At 35.7% G+C, this 18,864-nt stretch overlaps 1 protein-coding gene across 2 annotated transcripts; it reads left to right on the top strand.

Annotated features, from left to right (window-relative positions):
- The first annotated feature begins 10,346 nt into the window (after positions 1-10,346).
- On the top strand, positions 10,347-18,441 carry LOC148847582 (two-component response regulator-like APRR5). Of its 2 annotated transcripts, none has more exons than XM_088948215.1 (8): positions 10,347-10,722; positions 14,004-14,165; positions 14,256-14,386; positions 14,512-14,667; positions 15,362-15,527; positions 15,614-16,052; positions 16,964-17,834; positions 18,099-18,441. In XM_088948215.1, the coding sequence occupies exons 1-8, from the start codon at positions 10,428-10,430 to the stop codon at positions 18,210-18,212; spliced, it is 2,334 nt and encodes a 777-aa protein (XP_088804341.1). In that variant the 5' UTR covers positions 10,347-10,427; the 3' UTR covers positions 18,213-18,441. The 2 variants fall into 2 exon arrangements, with proteins under 2 accessions (XP_088804341.1, XP_088804340.1); XM_088948214.1 differs by having other exon boundaries at positions 10,354-10,722; positions 15,320-15,527.
- Positions 18,442-18,864: the final 423 nt, after the last annotated feature.

The following is an 18,864-nucleotide window of genomic DNA, read 5'->3' on the forward strand; positions in this document are numbered from 1 at the left end:
TTGTGCCACATCAACGCATATATGTATTAAGTATATATATATATATATGTGTGTGTGTGTGTGTGTGTGTGTGTAAGTATATTTTTAGCAATAAATAATGTATAAATATATTTTAGATATCTTGTATATATTATCTTATATTTAATTTATGTTTTTAAACTTTTTTATTTATAAAAATATTAAAATTTGTAATTTGAGGACAAAAAATGGTTTTTTTGTAAAAATAGCAGGGCAAGGCACTTACATCACCTTTGGACGCAAAGATCTCAAAAGTTACCCAAATTAAAAAAAAAATCAATCGGACATCAGAGTGCAAAGTTATGACCTCTAAAAGTTTAAATGCATTGAGTGTGCAACCCGTGACCCGATCACTGGGTCAAACAGTTCTTGACTAAGTCAACAGTTTTGCCCATTTGGCAAGTCTTGATTGAACTAGACCCAGAATCTTGGCCGGGTGATGATTCAAATGATTTGACCAGCCAGATCAATGGCGAGTTGAAAATATTGCTATAAACCAATTGTTTATCGAGATAATCAGATCTGACCTGATTATACTTGATATCCATAATTACCTGTGATAATAACAACTTAGAACTTCATTTTTTTTATAATATTACCTTAATAAAAATGTGAGTAAATAATAATATGTTTATATGTTGATAAAACAAGTATTTTTAACCAAAAATGTCTTAGGTATTTTACCGTTGGTTCATTGTTCTTTGTTCTTTACAATAGGATTTTAGATTTAATCTCATTTCTTGTAATGGTAGTTTTTTTTTTCAACAAAGCTCCCAAAAACTTCATTAGTTCATAGTTAGAAAGGTATTTACATCAAGACCATTTGAAGGAAAATGGTATAATCAGTGTCCTCTTCCTACATACTTTGTAAGCAATAGTGTGCCTGTCTATTCATATATGAAATTTCATATACATTAGAATAATTTAGCAGCTGCCCTATTTTGACGATGTGTATAAGAACCACCTATATTGATACTTGAAGAAGAAGAGTGAGTGTGTATCCTATGTGTTACCATAGGGTGATTGTGAGTGAAATTGTTGACTGCTGCTACGATGTTCATGGGATGTGGGTTTATATTTTCAAACAATTTGCGGTTTTTTAGCATATCCCATATGAATATTAGGGCAATAGCTACTTTTTTCTAAGAGTAGGGATGCCAATGGACCAGTTTTGGATTGGACCCCATCCAAACCAAAATCAATTTGGATGGATTGGATAGACCAACAAGGCATATTGAATTGGACCAGTCAAGACTTGATGGTCTAAAGTATCTATTGGATTAGATTGGACCTGGTCCATCCCTACTGAATTTATATTGGATAGGATTGGATTGAGCCAATATCTGGTCCATTGATAGAAAATAAGAACATAGGTGTCAATGGACCAAGTTTGGGTTAGGATTAATCTAAATTAAAAAAATAATAAATTGAACAGATTGGATGGTTCAGACTTTGAATCGAACCAGTCCAAAATGATCCAATGTATTCATTGGATTAGATTGAACCTGGTCCATTTGTAATGGACTCACATTGCACTGGATCAGATTGGACCAAATCCAATCCATTTCACACCCCTATCTAAGAGTGTTTTTTTTTTTGTCCATCTTTCTTGATAGTAGAGTGCATTATTTCTTTTTCAATCAATCCCCTCCCCTTAGTGGGAACCGGGAAGATAGGCATTTAGAACAAATCATAGGGTTTGTGTAAACGAGCATAATATGAAGAAAGGGTGGACTAGTTCAGTCTTGGTGACACAGAATTAGACATAGGCTATGAATTACATCATGAGAAAAGATGTTTCATTTTTTGTATGAATTACATCCCAATAGAGCTTCCATTGTGAATCTAAGAATGGAGGTGTTTCAGAGTTGGAGACACTAGCTCTCCTTATTTCTTGTGTAGCTCTTCACTGGTGTGGTTGATCTAGAGATACAGAAATGAGCACATTTTTTGAACATAAAGCTTTCAACCCCGTGGCCATAACTAACCATGCAAGAGCTGCTAGTGACTTCTTCATTTCTATTGATGGACTCCCTCTCACCACCACCATGGTGTATAAAGAAACCCGATATGCTCCTCACACCTGGCACCTCACAAGCGCCTTACATGCACATCCTACCATGCATTGGGAACCTCTCCCATATTTATTAGTTATCATTCACGGGAGATGTTTCCAATGCACGATGGATGTGCCTACGAGGCACCCATTTGTGAGCAGCAGATCCCGTTTCGTGTATAAACACCATAATTGCTGATTGTATGGACTGTGGAGCTTCTTCAATGCCTGTCTCTTCATTCTCAATTTATCATACAAGTTGAATGCTAACAGAGCTACACATAAGTTGGCATGGATTGCCCTTGATTGTACTACTATTACTATTTGGTCAAAATTCACTGAATTGCTGACTTTCGTTGTGCTTTTTTATATTCATAACTAAGATGAATGAAATCCTTTACTTGTCTAAGAAAATAGAGCTTCCATAAAAGAAAAAATCTATGACGTGGAAAAGATATGGTATGGGAAGAGTTTTGACCAATCAAAACCCACCCATGAATTTTGATAAATAACACCTAATTGACTATCACGTTTATGATTCTATTTGATTGGTCAGAAGTTTTTTAGATATCATATCTTTTCCATATCATAGTCGAACCCTCCATAAAAATAATTATAATAGTGGTTTACACTTGCAACCTACCTCTGTCCAAATGGTTTGCATATGTTTCTTGTGCAATTTAGTGTGATAACATTGTCTTGTGAATTAAAATGCTGATTTCAAGGAATCAATTGAGTGGGGATTTTATGTAATGAGTTGAAATGAAAAGCTGTTGGGTCACTTGGTATGATTTCATAATCCCTCTATTGTATTCAACGTGTAGTTTGGTAGTTTCAATAATGCTTGAATTAATGCATGATTATATGAATGTTTATGTGTTTATGTGTTTGGTTTTATCATTTTTTAGGTTTTTTCTTCGGTTTTGAAGACCCTATTAGAACATTTTAAGTATTGAAAACAAATTGCATGCTTAAAGCAAGGATGGCTACAATTCTATTTCCTGATTGAGCTCCCATAGAGGGAGGTGATATGCATTTTTTATTTTAATTCTTATAAATAAGGTATAAGGGATCCTAGATAGAAGAAAGAAAGGGAAGAGTGACGAATACCCAAACTCCATTTATTCCATTAAGGGCCACTTCCCTCAAAAAGGAGAATTAAGAGATTGAATTATCTATAAAATCCTCCTCTCATAATTAGGCATTCTCTAATCCCAAACCTTTGGGTGGAAATTTCCAAAGCCTTTAAGTATTGGGTTGTCTAATAGATGAGACTACTCAAGCTCTATAGTATAGTCAACTACCTAGAGATGTATAGTTAATTAACTGTGACAATTAAGGCATGAACTTCTATGAATGTAAGACATTATCAACTAACCCAAAAGGCATAATCGACCACTTGTGATAGTTGAGGCATAAAAATGCCTAGTTTGAGAGATGTAGTTGATTACCCAAAAATGCATAATCGACTAACCTAGACAAACCAAGTTCAAATTTGTTATCAATTAGTTAATAAGAGAAATCAATTAACTAAGAAAGGAAAGAAAAGATTATTCCTTTCGTCAAGTAGACGACTAACAATTCTGATAGCAAACTAATTTAGAAATAAAAATGACCATTTGAAGGCTCTAATGGCTATTGCCATCTTTGAAAAGCCTCTATAAATAAAGGAGTTTGGCTTGTTTTAAAACAAGCAAGAGGAATCGAGAGAAAAATAGCATGTGCTTTTCCTAGTGAGAAGGTTAGCAAGAGTCATTTTTGTTGAAGAGAATCTTAAGCTTCAATATTATTAGAAGAGAGAAAAACTGAGAAGCCTTTGAGGTTGCACAATCTCACTCATCTATTGTAGATTTTTTCATTAGGTGAAGTATCTTTAGAGAAACGCTTACAACTAAGTTTGTATTTTATTGTGATATCTACCTACTGAGAGGTATCTTACTATAAACTTGCCCTTGGGCTATATTTGTAATATCTTGAGAGTTGATAGTTGTTTAAGTTTGAACACCATTAAGGTCTTATTAATACTTGAATTAAGCCCAACTATAAGGTCTTGCAGGCACTCAGTAGCCCTGTTGGTTAGGTCTTTTTGTTAAGCTCAATTGGTTTAAGGTATTGTAGGCACCTAAAAGTCTTGCAGGTTGTAAAGGCTTTATTGGCGCCCATGAAATCTAACTAATTAGTGGAAATATTCAATGGTGACCTGAGATAGAGGACGTAGGCAAGGTTGGCTGAACCTCTATAAAACTTGGCCTTGTATTTGTATTTTATTTTTTTAAAGGGAAATTTTTCGATTAGTACCCTGTACTTTAGGCCTAGTGCCACTTTGGTCCCCGAACTTTAAAATGTGGCAATTCAGTACCCAAACTTTCAAAACGTGCCAATCCAGTACTTGTTATTAACTAACCATTAAGTGGCATTTGAAAACACAAAATGCCCTTCGAGTGTCATTTAATTCTCTTTATCAACCATCCAAATGTTGATAAAAAATGAAAAATCACAAATCCTTGCCTCTTCTATTCAAGAAAGTTGGGGTCACGTCTCAATGGGCATTATTATGACCCCAACTTTCTTGAATAGAAGAGGCAAGGGTTTGGGACTGTTCATTTTTTGTTAACGTTTGAACGGTTGATAAAGAAAATTAGATAACATTCGAAAGGCATTTGTGTCTTTTCAAATATCATTTAACGGTTGATTAATGATAGGTATTGGATTGACACATTTTGAAATTTTGGGTACTAAATTGTTACATTTTAAGGTTCGGGGACCAAAGTGGCACTAGGCCCAAAGTGCAAGGTACTAATCGGGAATTTTCCCTTTTTTGAAGTTCTTGTACTTTATTTTCTTACTAACTTTACTAACATTCTTTGTTAATTGCAATAACTTGAATCTCTTGTAATCTTGTAGTCATTGCATTTATCTTGTTCTTGTTTTATTTTTTTAGATTTACATGATACAAGATCACTTAGGTTGTTTTTGGTTTGAAGGAAAAAATAAGGAAAGGAAGGGAAAGGTAGGGAAACCTATAAGATTTGTAAAGATTTCCCTACCTTTTCCTTCCTTCCCCTATCTTTTCCTTCAAACCAAAAGATAGCCTTAGTGTAGTTACTAAGTTACTAACGCCAGTAAATTACTAATTGCACCAACTTAGTGGTTTAACAATCTAGGCTTTATTACTTACTAACACCTAGATCTATTCGTGGGCAGAGTAGCCCAACGGGCTGACCTGGGCCACCTGGCCTGACCCATCCTAAATCAGGCTTGAATAAAGTTTTAAGCCTATGGGCTCAAGCTTTAAAAATTGACCATGACTACTTTGCAGATCAGGCTGGGGCTTTTCCAAATAAGCCTGACCCGAGCCTTAACCCGACCCAATAATATTATATATAATGGAAATATAATATATATGCTAATAATATATTATATATTATATAATAGTAAAATTAATAGCAAAAAAGTATTGTATATATATTAAATATATAGAATAATCAAGGTTTTAAAAACCAACCTAGAAACAGAACCATTTTGGCCATCGATTTTTTTGTTAGTGGTTCAACCGTCTAGGTCGAATGGTTTAGGCAGTTTAGTTGAAAAGTTATTAAGTATAGCTAAAAAGTTATTAAGAGAAAGAGACATACTCAATTGAGAAATAAATAAATAAATAAATAAAAGAGAGAAAAGAGGGAGGAGAGAAAGGAAAAAAAAGGAAAGGAAGGAGAGAAAGGAAAGAAAGAAAGGAAGAAGGAGGAAGGAAAATGAGGAGGAGGATCATCCAACATTCATCGGCGACGGCAACGACAACAGCAAAGCAACATCCGAGCACTGAATCTCTCTAATCTCATATATGAGATATGAGAACTGAGATCTTAGATCTGTGATATGAGAACTGAAATCTCCAATTTTGTGAGATCTAATTTCTCTGCAATCTCAATCTCTCTCTTTCACTGGAACTATCTCAGATCTGAAATCATTATTGTCTCAAAGGTCATTCTTCATTATTGTCTCAGGCGATCGTATTTGAATCCCCTCTGCCTCCTAGTTAAACCACGAACCATTGTCCAAGTTGAACGGGTTGACAGTTTGACTACCCGGGTCAACAGTTCTTTGACCAAATCAATGGTTTTTGACCCAAGAACGAGTTAAGGGTGAAACAAAACTGGTTTCTTGGATGATATCCGAGCTGAATGGTCTGATTTTTTGGGTCAACGATAGTCGAAAACATTGAGAATAACATATAATGTATAATGTATTATTAATAATATATTATAAAATACCTTTCAAGGGCTTTGGGCTTTATATAGGGCTAGGCTCGAGCTTGGGTCTGGTGATTTTCCGTTTATAAAGAGGTAAAGCCCAACCCGTGAACATGTCTACTAACATCTTTCAACTGCTAATCATTTATTATAATTGCTTTATATTTCCATTTATAGTTGTTTATCTTTTTTGTTCATTTATTATTTACTTTCTACAATTAGATTTGTCTCTGAGATACTGGTAGTTGTCTAATAACTGTTTGAATCTCAAGTTAATATTACTTGAATCACTGGTTTTGTAGTTGGTTCATTTCTCAACTACCTTCTAGTGGTTGTTCCCTCTCTATCTAGCTATTAATCTTGGCACACACCATGAGTGCAACTGCCATTTACTTTTACTATCAATTTACTTTCAGTTGCCTTTTACATTTTATAGTTATTTACTTTTAGTGTTTATTATTTATTGGGCAGCAAAATTCTTAAAAAGCCCTTATGATTTAGCTAATTGACTAACTCACCCTTACTATTTACACATTATCTCAAAGTACCCCCACTGTCCCAGGATCATAAACCAAAATGTTCTTTTCTCCTCCCTTCTTGTTGATACCATAGGCAAGTAGCCACGGCCGTGGGCTCATTGATTATCACATTGAGTCCGGCAATCACACCGGCGTCTTTGGTGGCCTGCCTCTGTGCATCAATGAAATAAGCTGCAAAAAGAGAAAACATGGGACAATACTCGTTAAAACATAGAATCAATGGGAATTAAGAATCACAACAAGGGACTCTCTAGATTGTGCTCGTCGGAGGCAGTACTCACATTCCCAAGGTCCAACAGCTTTTGAAGGAAATGTTCGACGGGAAGGAACCCAACAAGAGTGTTAATCCTGATGAAGCTGTTGCTTATGGCGTTGTTGTTCAAGGTGGAATTCTCGGTGGTGAAGGCGGAGACGAAACCAAATGTAATGAAATTGCTCTACAACAAGCGTAGTTATTGTAATTTTGGGATGAAATTTCCTTTTTTTAAGAAATTTTGTTTTATGTTCGTTGCAGACATTCTCTTGCTCGATGTTGCGCCACTTAGTTTAGGATTGAAATGGTTGGTGGGGTGATGACCAAATTGATTCCAAGGAACACCGTCATCCCCATCAAGAAATCTCAAGTTTTCACGACCTGCCAAGACCAATAAACGACTATTGATCAAGGTAAGGAAAATGATTTTTTTTCTTTTTTTTTTCATGTGAGCAACAAGTATTTTTAGTTGTTTTAACAAAACTAATTTAATCTCTGTTTGGGAAAAAAATATTTAGGTCTATGAAGGTGAGAGGAGCTTAACCAAGGATTGTTGTGAGTTTAGAAGATTTGATCTCTCGAACATTCCACTTGCTCCAAGGTGAGTAAAAAGCATTACTCAGAATAATATATGAATGAGAATGTAGAAACTAGACACTAATTATAAGTGGCTTGTGTTTAAATTTGAATTGCAAGGGAGTTCCATAGATTGATGTTACATTCTAGGTGTTGAGCAAGGTTTCGCTAAACATTTTGGCTATTTAGAAGGTTGTGGAACCAATGATAAGGTTCTACACTAATAATAAAATACATGGGTCCACACCTTTCACAGTGGGGGCCATGAATATATTACTGGTGTGGAACCTCATCATTGGTTTCACAACCCGCTGAACAACCAAAGCATTTAGCTAATCCGAGACGCAAATGGTATTCTTCATGTGAGGGTGAAGGACAATGCAACCAAGAAATTAGAATCAATCACCATAACAAATGACAAAGGGTGTCTAAGCGAGGAGATAGAGAGGATGGTGAAGGAAGCAGAGGAATTCATAGAGGATGATAGGAAGGTGAAGGAGAAGATCATGTGAGGAACAAGCTAGAAACATACGTCTACAACATGAAGAGCATTATCAATGACAAGGACAAACTCTCTGATAAGATCTATTCTGATGGCAAGGAGAAGATGGAGAGCACACCAAAGGAGGCACTAGAGTGGTTGGATGAAAACCATAGTGCAGAGAAGGACAATTACGAAGAGAAGTTGAAGGAGGTAGAAGCAGTGTGTGATCAGATCATAAAGCAAGTACACGAAAAGAGTGATTGGACGAACTTCCTGTCCCCGGTGTTATCGAGGAGCTCCCTGACGGGTGCATGGACTTCCTACCTCATTTCTTTTAAATTTTCATAAATTGGGTTTTATTTTGAAAATTTGAGGAATAGTATTCTATTAGCATTTAACACGGTGTCAATTGTCAAAAACATTAAGGGTACTTTAAGATAATATGTAAACGATAAGAATAGAGTTAGTCAATTAGTTAAACCATAAGGGTGGTTTAAGAAATTTTCCCTGCATTGCCACTAACACGATCAAGTTGTGTATTTGATTGTTATATTTCATTTTAGCTACTATCTACTAATTAATAATTATTTGCTTTTATCGTGTTATATTTGTTAATTGCTAACTCCTGCAACTCTTACTATTATACTGTTCATTTGTTTCTTATAATTGCAATTCTTGAGACGGCAATGTAATTAATCATTAAGAGTTAATTGTTGAATCCATCAACTAAGCCTTATTCAACTACATCTTGTTTCAGTTTTGGGGGAAGGGTTTTAAGCTCAATTTGCTTACAACAATATGATTTTTGAAGCTATACTCAATTCACCCTCTCTTGGGTAAGACCATCAATCCTAGCAAAATCAACCAAATCTTTTTAGTTTTGTATTATTTATTATCATTATTAATAATTAATAATATATTATTATGTTATTAGTTTTAATAATTAATATCTCAGTATTTCATTATTTATTTATTTATATTTTATTAATGGTTTATCTATAATTTATTATTTTGGTATTACTTAATTATTTATTAATTATTAATGCATTATTATTTTGTTATTACCTTATTAATTTTTATTACTATATTATTAATGTTACTATTACTTTAGTAATATTCTATTATTTTACCAATATTTCATTAATGTTATGGGTTAGGTGTATCAGGATTTTTTTTCATAAGTTCTTTACTTTTTCCGAAATTCTAAATCCTTGCAAAAGTTTCCCTACCTATCCCTTCCTTTCCTTACTTTTTCCTTCATACCACACATAGCGTTAATGAGAATCTCATTCCCAATGGGGACTTGTATGGGCCATTCTCCAGAACGAGAAATCCTATTCCGCCGGAACAAGTATGGTAATCATAATCCTATTCCTATTAAACGAAACGGCTGAAATCAGAAACGGGTCATTCCAAACATCTGTTGCAAGAAACCAAACGGATAAGTGGGCTCTTCTCATGTGGCATGCATAAGAAATTTCAACACCGCTGTTTTTTACAAACAGGCAAACAGCCAAACTTTTTGGGTCTCATTCTAATGAATTCCCTGCAGGGCATTCAATTTGCGGGCCCCAACAGAACAGTTTCTTCCATTAGAAATGAGTAAACCCGACAATCTCAATATCTACCAAAAAGTCGGACAATCTCCACCACAAAACCCACTCGATTCTTAACGGAAGGTCAGAATTCCTCAACCAAAACTATCTCTTATCCATGGTAAATAAAAGAAAAAAAAAAAAGAAAAAGAAGAGAAAGATTTTTTTATACCAAACGTATGGCACATGGATTAGGTCCCACCACGCACACGGTGGTACGAGGACCACTAAAATATCAGTAAACGGGAGGTGAGGAATGGCGTGAATGAAATGCTTTCGGGTCAACGAGAGCGTGCTCGTTGGATCACTCACTAGTCACTAGTCAAGGAAGGTGCAGCCGTGAATGACGCGCGAAAAATATCTGAGCGGAGCGAGTGGCGAAGAGGCCAAGTAAGTACGCCAGCAGTAGCAGTGTCCCCCAAAGTCTGTGGAGATGCCACGTGCTACCTGTTGCCGTGCCTGTTGCCCTGTAACATGTTGGAGGGTCACCAGCTTCCTCTTGTAGATGCTGACGTGGCAGATACTCCCTCCATAGAAAGATATTTTCCGCGAGTCGGTGTCAATCGTGGCATTCTGTACCAAAAGATCTCTCTCTCTCCTCTGTTTTGTTTTCTTTTATGTAGAAAGGAAAAATAAGTAAACAATTAATAAAGAAAATGGAGCGCAGGGAAGGCGAAGGGGGGGAGGTTGTCGTCGCCGGAGGCCAGGCGGAGGAGGTTGCAAGTGGCCGGGAAATGGAGGGCCTGGTGGTGAGGCATGTAATTGCGGGGACTCTAGGAGCATCGTCGAGGAATCGCGACTCGACGACGGCAGGAGGAGGAGGGGGAGAAGAGCAGGTGATTAGGTGCGAGAGGTTTCTACCAAGGAGGTCCTTGAGGGTTTTGCTTGTTGAGAGTGATGATTCTACTAGACATATTGTCGCTGCTTTGCTCCGGAAATGTAGCTACCAAGGTATGCTCTGTATCTTCCTCTTTAGATGCTCTGTTTTTTTCACTTGCTTTGATTGTCGAATCAAGACGGATTGTGATAAGAGATTTTACTTTAGATCCATCCTGTTTATTGTATTTTTTTTTAGAGATGGGAATTTGCATTGAGATTTAGAGTCAAGGCTGAATGATCTCTCTTTTCAGTCCCTATTATGATAATGGAACTCTAAGTACGAAGCAATGGTTAGTTTAAAAGAGTTTATAATTCAGTCTCTTGTCTTAGTGTTTTATGGTTTAAATGATGCATGATGAAGCGTGAGATTTCAGGGCTTCTTATGAATGATATAACTTGTTTCTTACTTTGCCCAGTGGTAATAGATAACGAAAGAGTAATCCACATGCTTTGCTTATTTTTCAATGGATATTTCGGTTCACTGTTATAGATGTCTAAAAGCAAGTAATGTTTGGTGGATGCGGTGACCTTAGGCAGTCGGTAAATAGTTATGGTGTGAGTTCAAACTGGAGAAGTTTCTAATGAATGTTTAATCATACAAAGTAAGAGGTGGTACTGAAAGTGGATTTTTACTCTGCATGATCTAGACTGGTTTGTTTTCTTCTGCATTTCTGGCAATTGTTTCCCACAATAAAGGAGTTAAGAACTAGGAAGAAGAGGAAAGTTCATATTTAAGTTGAATCTTGATAGATAGTTTGTGTGGGATGTTATATCTCCTGAGGCTCATCTAAATCAGTCTTGTTTTGTTTTTATTTTTTATTTTTTGGATTTGTGGGTGATGACAAGTATCACACTGTCTATACATCATCAAAGTAGCAGGTTTATATTCAGATCTCCTAGGACTTTCGTGGCCCACATTCTATTGGGAAACTATCAGATAATTCCAGGATACGTCCTTTTCCTCTGCTAAATCTAACCCATTCTATTGCAGCCTTGTATGAGGACCAAATTCTAGGGTTTTTTTTGTTCAACCGATGCGGTTAATAAGGTGTTCCATAACCAGCTACCTTGTGAAATGGATATTCCATAAGAAATGGATCTGATAATGTACGTCTAGCAGAGGAGTGCTTCAGGCCTATCATTTTTCACAAAGCCTAATTAAGAATCACATTTTAATGCCAAAGTTTAATGCATAGCTTGTGATATGACTTCTGTGCAGAAATCATGTCCAAGAAAGATGTTGTTTAGCTATCGCAAGTGTGGTTTTGGTGAATGGGCTTCAAATTCTTTGAGCTCAACTATGGATCATGAAAATGAATTTATTACCAATTACAGGGAGTGGTGTTGATTCAACCAACATCATAATGTTGGTATGGGTATAAAATGGAATAAATCCTGGCTATAAAATTGTAAAATGGAAATAGGTATTCCATTTCTTGTCCTCATCCTGAACTGATGGATGTTTAAGTGTGGTACTGAGAAACTGATATGATCTTTCCCAAATAGTATTGCCAATCTGAGTTAAATGCTTGAAGTGGACCATTCAATATGTCAATGATAGGTCCAAGTTAGCCTTAAATGATTAAGTATATTTCGGTTACAAAACAATTGGTGTTTTTATAGGAACTTTCTGATTCTTGTAATATTATCTCCAGTACTCAGTTTTGGGCATAAGGCATGAATGATGATGATGACTCAGTTTTGGACATCAACCTCGTAAATGCAACTTTTTCTTTTGCTTTTTCATGGTGTCAATGGATATTAAGCCTAAGCTCTTATCCGGATGTCAATAAAGAAGGCCAACCTTTCCCCAGATTTTTCTGAAAAGGGGTTTTCCTATCACTCTATTGTAGCAAGGATAGCTTAGAGTTCTCTCTCTCTCTCTGACTGCCCTTGTTAACCTCTTATATTTGGTAAAAGTAACACTTTTGTCAAGTAAAGTCTGCTTCACATTATTCCACTGAGGCACTGATACTAATAAATCTCAAGTTCTAGGCATATAGCACAAGAAGTGATTGCTAGCCAATATCCTTTGCCTTTTCCAAGATATATAAAGTACTGTGACAAACACATCTATTGTGTTAGCTCTGCTCACAGGTCACAGGGAGTTTTGCTATCATAGATCATTTCAGAATTGCATTTTGCCATTAAAGAATGAGAAAAAGATGGATTAAAAAGTATTTCAAAATGGAGAAAGAAGTACAAAGCCTACTCCTGACAAGAAGTAATACCCTTCAATAGTTCCTTTAGATTCTTTGACATTATTAAGGCCTGAGAACTACAAATGCTGTTCCTTTTTCTTTTTCATTTTCTTTTCTTTACTTTCTTCTTTCTTTCTTTCCTTTTCTGCTGAAGCAGCCTCCAGTTTCTTAGAAATTAGCTTGTTTCAGTTTCAAAATGAAAAGCTATTGTTAGATTAAAATGTGATTGCTGATTTATCCATGTGTAATAAGTTGCATATGATACAATAATTGTCATCTTTAATTATTTATTATTCATCTCAAGACATTTATAATAGTAAGAAACTATATGTACATTGTAAAGAAATTGTTTTTTAATATGCATTCTATTTTATTTGATTAGTTATATAATAATATAACTGGAATTATGTCTCAGATTGGGATCTTTTACCATATTAAATTCCCCAGGTTTTGTTGATTTTCTTATATTAACATTAGCAAGTTGGCTCTACTTGTCAATCTAATTAGCTGATATCTATGACCATGACAAGTTAACTGTATGGTGTTTGTTTAATGCTCAAGAAAACATCTTTGCATTGCTAATGAGACATATATTGCTTTGATGTCTCTTCAGTCTTCCACTTCCTGTGTGTTGCATGACTGAACTCATGTGCTCAAATTCATATGCAATAGAACGTTTTATTTGACATCTCTTTCTAGTTTTCTCATTTATTTAATTGTGATTTTAAAGTCTGTGAGTGGTCTATACCACGTATATTATTGTTTTCAGTTTTCCAATTATGGTAAATTTCCCCTCTCCATGAATAGAAAGAAAATAAAGAGGAAAAATAAGATGGACATGGCAGCTCATGAATAGGATAGTACCTATTAATACATTGTTTAATCTTCATTATATATACTGTTTATTTGATCATTCTTGAAGACCTTTGGCCTTATTATTAAAGCTTTCTCTAGGACCTAGGTTTGATAGTATTAGATTATCAAATTCATCCTAAAGTAGTGATCTTAATGCTTGGAGATGTCATTGCCATTTCTTTGTACACACATAAATAATTTATTTCATCTTTTCTATGGCCCGGTGTTTTCCTTGGCAATATTTTGATGGTGCAAAATTTCCCTACTAATCTTGATTTTCAAATGTGGCCTATACAGTTGCTGCAGTTGCAGATGGGCTCAAAGCTTGGGAGGTCCTAAAGGAGAAACACTACAATTTTGATCTTGTTTTAACTGAAGTGGTGATGCCTTCTCTCTCTGGGATAGGTCTTCTCTCCAAAATCATGAATAATGAGATATGCAAAAGTATTCCTGTAATCAGTAAGTAAAAAATGTAAAGTTGTTTACATACCATTTTTAATACTTCTTGATGCCTGATAATTATTTTGCCTTGGCTTTCTTGTCTGACAGTGATGTCCTCACATGATTCCATTGGCATAGTGTTCAAATGCATGCAAGAAGGTGCTTCAGACTTTCTAGTAAAGCCAGTTAGAAAAAATGAACTAAGGAATTTATGGCAGCATGTTTGGAGAAAGTATTCTGTATGTCCTATCCCTCTACCATTCAATCTCCTTGTTTGAATCATTTGTTTCCTATAAATTCAACTTAACCACTGTGCTGATTCTTTTGGGAATATAAATTAGTGAAACTTAGACCCCTCTTGCAGTCTAATAGTTCTGGAAATTGGTATGGAGGTGGTACTCCAAACCAGGTAAGATTTGAGGCTGTGTCTGACAATGATGCTGCTAGTAATCATAGAAATGCAAATGCTGGCAACAAATCCAAAACAGGGAACCGTTCTGATAAAGAAAGTGATACTCAGGTAAGCATCCTGATCTTTTGATTATATTTTATTAATTATGTATTGTTTGACTCTAAATATCTCATTTTCTTTAATTATAAGCATGCATTATATTATGGAAAGGACATATAAGTTATATTACTGGCAAAGAATTTATTTGAAGAATAGTCAATGTGATATATAAATTGCTGTAAGGGGTACTTATAACAATAAAATACCATTTAGTCATTTAACAAGGTTGTTCCTTCTTTATGATCTTTTCTTTCTTTTATTTTTTAAGTAGGTACTTTTTCCTAATTTGAAGTTTTCCCATTTAGGAAATTTTTATATCCATGTTGAAGGTCTAAGACAACAAGTCCGATGTAGACAAGATTTTATCTGCTTGCCATATATTTTTCTCTGTTACTAACATATTGTCATACATGTTAGATTCTTTGAACTACATATTATTTGTTTTGCTCACCATGTTAGCGAACTTATTAGAATTATATATCATTCTCTATAATAGCCCAAAAGGGCATGATTTCGTTTCGTGTTTTTAGAAGTCATGCATTCTTGACCTTGTATCAGTTTCAGGAATGAGTACACATCTCAATATTTTAGTTGCATATTATTTTTATAAAAATATTTACATTTATAATTTCATTTTTTTCTGATTTTTTGTGAAAGACAGTATGTGGATGTGGGTATATCATATCATATACTGTTTATGCAGAGCTCATGTAGTAAACCAGAGACTGAAAATGAGATTGTAAGGAAACCAGGGGAGTCTCTTGAAACTGAAAATAGGAGTTTCCTCAAGGAAACTAATTCAATATTAGAGAAGCATGAATATAACATGGTGACTGCATCATCAATGCATGAGAGGGGAAAATCAAAAGGTAGTCATTTTTTGTTTGGTTCTTTTGCTTGGTACTATATAGGATCAAATAGATACTGTGATATATTTTAATCTCTGCTTTTGCAGATAAATCAGCAAGGCTAGAAATCAAAGTATCAAAAACTGCTTCAAATAAAGAGGTTTGGGAGAAGAACAGTATTTATTCTGGATCCCTATGCAGAGGGGAGTGGTCAACCTCCATAAGAAATAAAGAGGGTGCAACCAACAATCCTGAATCTCTTGATCAAACTGAGGGAACAAAGGAACCTCCAAGAGAGATAATTAACTTCATTGGGGTGGAAACTTCTAAACAATGTAGTTCTCCTTCTCCAGTCTTGGGAAATAATGATAATGGAAAGGTTGTTTTATGTCAACCTGCAAAATCTTTTGATGCAAGGAGTAGAATGTGTACTTGTGGTCCCTTTCCTTTGCGGGAGCTTTCTTTAGAACATGTAAAGCAGCAGGATGGTGGAGTTTTTCGGGAAAAGCATGTACTTAATCACTCTGATGCGTCCCCATTTTCAAGGTGAGCTTGCTGTCTTCGGATATCATATTATGCTTCACTTCTTGGGCCCGAACCATTCTGATGCATCCCCTTACAAATGCATCTTACACCACACATTTGTATTATCATGTATGCAATCCATCTTAACTGACAGATGGGGAACCACCTGAATTGATTTGATTTTCCAGATCTGGTGAATGATGCATTTGTCAAAGGCACCAAGTTCCTATTAAATTTGCTTCTGTATAAAAAATAAAAACAAAAAGAAAAATTGTTAAAAAGCAAATTTAAAAGATAAAACCCTAAAGGGGAGGAGAATTGTGACTTGAGAGTGCCAAAGGGTCTATCACAGAATCAGTCATCATTTCCCTTCAGCATGGTATGAGCATTTCTTTTCTAATGTGTTTAAACCAGATATTCTTAGGCCATGTTTTATGGTGTCAGCTACTGTTTAATACTACAACAAACACGGTTTGGATGTGAACTGCAAAACTTTAATATTGAGTGGATTTGGAAGTCCCTACCAATAGCTACATTGCTTTCTATAATGCAGTTATTCTAATACCAGTATCAAATTTATTTCTTATAATTGTGCAAAATAAGCATGACTCCAGGTTTTGTTTAACTTTTTAAAATTTTCCAAGAATCCAAATATATATTTGGAGTTGGAATTTGTTTCTTATTAAGGAACAAGTTTAATGCTTGAAAATAAAACTATCACTCCCAGATTGATAGTGTAACAAGAAGCATAAGATGGACTAAGCTTCCATGGAGGTACTAAGCCAGTGATGTTGCTTCTCATAAGTTCATAAGTCCTTTGAAATCAAAGTTACCTTAAAAAATATACAGATATAATTTAATTAGACAAACGTTTCAAGAACAGGGGAACAACGATTTCTGAGTAAAGTGATTTTTTTTTATATCTTGTGCAGGTATGCTGGTTCTAGGATTCATGTTTCCTCTTCAAGGTCTGGATCTTCTTCTGCCAGTTTATGCATAAGAACCGATGGCTCTAGTTCAGTAAAATCTCACATAAATTCAAGTTCCAATGATGGGAAAAGTATTCCTTTTCCTATCATAGAGAGATTGATATCTTCCCATCAAAACGGACATAAAACTTTAATTTGCTATTATATCTCATCTTCTAGCAGAAATGAAGATGGAGAGCCTTCATCATCTGTTACTTTAAGGGAGGATGCCTGTGTTGGTCATTCTTTTACTGAGAATATTGTATTTCCTTATCCCCAACTTGGGTTCATTCCACTTCCTGTTCCTGTTGGAGCAATGCCTTTTCAGAATTTATGTGCTGGCTATAACACTATACTGCAACCAACTTTCTATCAGGAGACTTCTACACTTCTACGTGAATCATCTGAAATGAGGAGACAAGATGCATTACATCCACCCAACCAATGTGTTCATGACAATCATTTTACTAATGATTTCAATAGTGATACTTGTCACCACTGTGTGGAGAATCCCCATCCCCATCGTTTGACACATTCCATCAAGGAAAGTGGAGACAATAGTAAACCCACATATCCAAGAATAATGTTTCCGAAACCTACTGAGATGGCTGATCAACTTGGTATCTGTAACCATGGTATTACTGATGCTAATGGAAGCAATGGGAGTGATGAGGATGCAAGTGCAGCTGCCAACACAGGAATTTCTGTGGAGAGCGGAAATGAAGATGGGTTCCGAAACTGCAAAGGGAAAGTATTAGAACGTGACTGCTCTCGACGTGAGGCTGCATTGATTCGATTCCGCTTGAAACGAAAGGACAGATGCTTTGAGAAAAAGGTGACAACTTGTGCTATTGGAATTTTTGCTTATGTTCTGTTCCATGGTTTTTATGGGGACTATGGAAGTGTCCGAATTCTTTTCCCTCTTCTCTCTGCACTGAAAATGGTTCTGGAAAGACCTGCTCTGCTGACAGAATGATGGTTCCATTAACTAAGAATTCTTTAAATCTCAAACCATGTAATTTATCTGCTATGGCATTACTATATTGTAATATGATAATAAGCTTTTTTGCAACTCAATGTAGACTCCTTTGTTTTTCAGGTTAGGTATCATAGTAGACAAAAGCTTGCAGAGCAACGCCCACGATTGAAAGGGCAATTTATTCGTCAATCACTTGCTGAATCAACTGCTATTACTGCAGAAGCAGAAAGTTGAGTTAAAGATGATGTATTTTTTAAATATTGTGAAAGTTTCATATCCACGAGTACAAAGTTAAAGGTATGGGAGAAGGCCTTCTAACTTTATACAAAAAACTTCTAAATTGGTAGTTATTTTTTTTTTTATTTGGTCCCTAAAATGATGGGTTCCAAATCCCGGTGATTGATGTATTTATGTTGAACATGCTCACATGATATATTGAAATATTAATTAATTGTGAAACTGATACTCATGGCTTGTATGATTCTTTAGTCTTGCATAGCAGGGATATTGCACTTCCCTAATCTTGGTGTTGGACATAATGTGACGGTTCAACACAGGTTTAGCCTTGCCTACGCTTGGCAGGCTTATGTTAGGGACATGCTCATCATTTTCGCCTATAAGATTTTTGGGAGAACTGATGTCATCTTCAGGCAGACCACCAAAAGCTTAACGTATTCTTTGAGGAGGGGTGATTGACCTCCTTGGGTGCCTAACCTTGGCACTCCTAGACCTTCATTCCCTTGCGGGGCAGCCCTGGTTAACGGCCAGCATGGCTATCAGGGTTTCTCATGGGCGCACATTTGCTCATGGGGACAGTGTTGGACCGGCACTGCGCTATCGATACTCAAGGGAGGCTTGGCATGCGAGCCTGACTCAAGCATGATCC

Source organism: Nelumbo lutea, chromosome 6 (assembly GCF_056320005.1).
Source record: "Nelumbo lutea isolate HS-2025 chromosome 6, American lotus-T2T, whole genome shotgun sequence".
Taxonomy (NCBI): Eukaryota; Viridiplantae; Streptophyta; class Magnoliopsida; order Proteales; family Nelumbonaceae; genus Nelumbo; species Nelumbo lutea.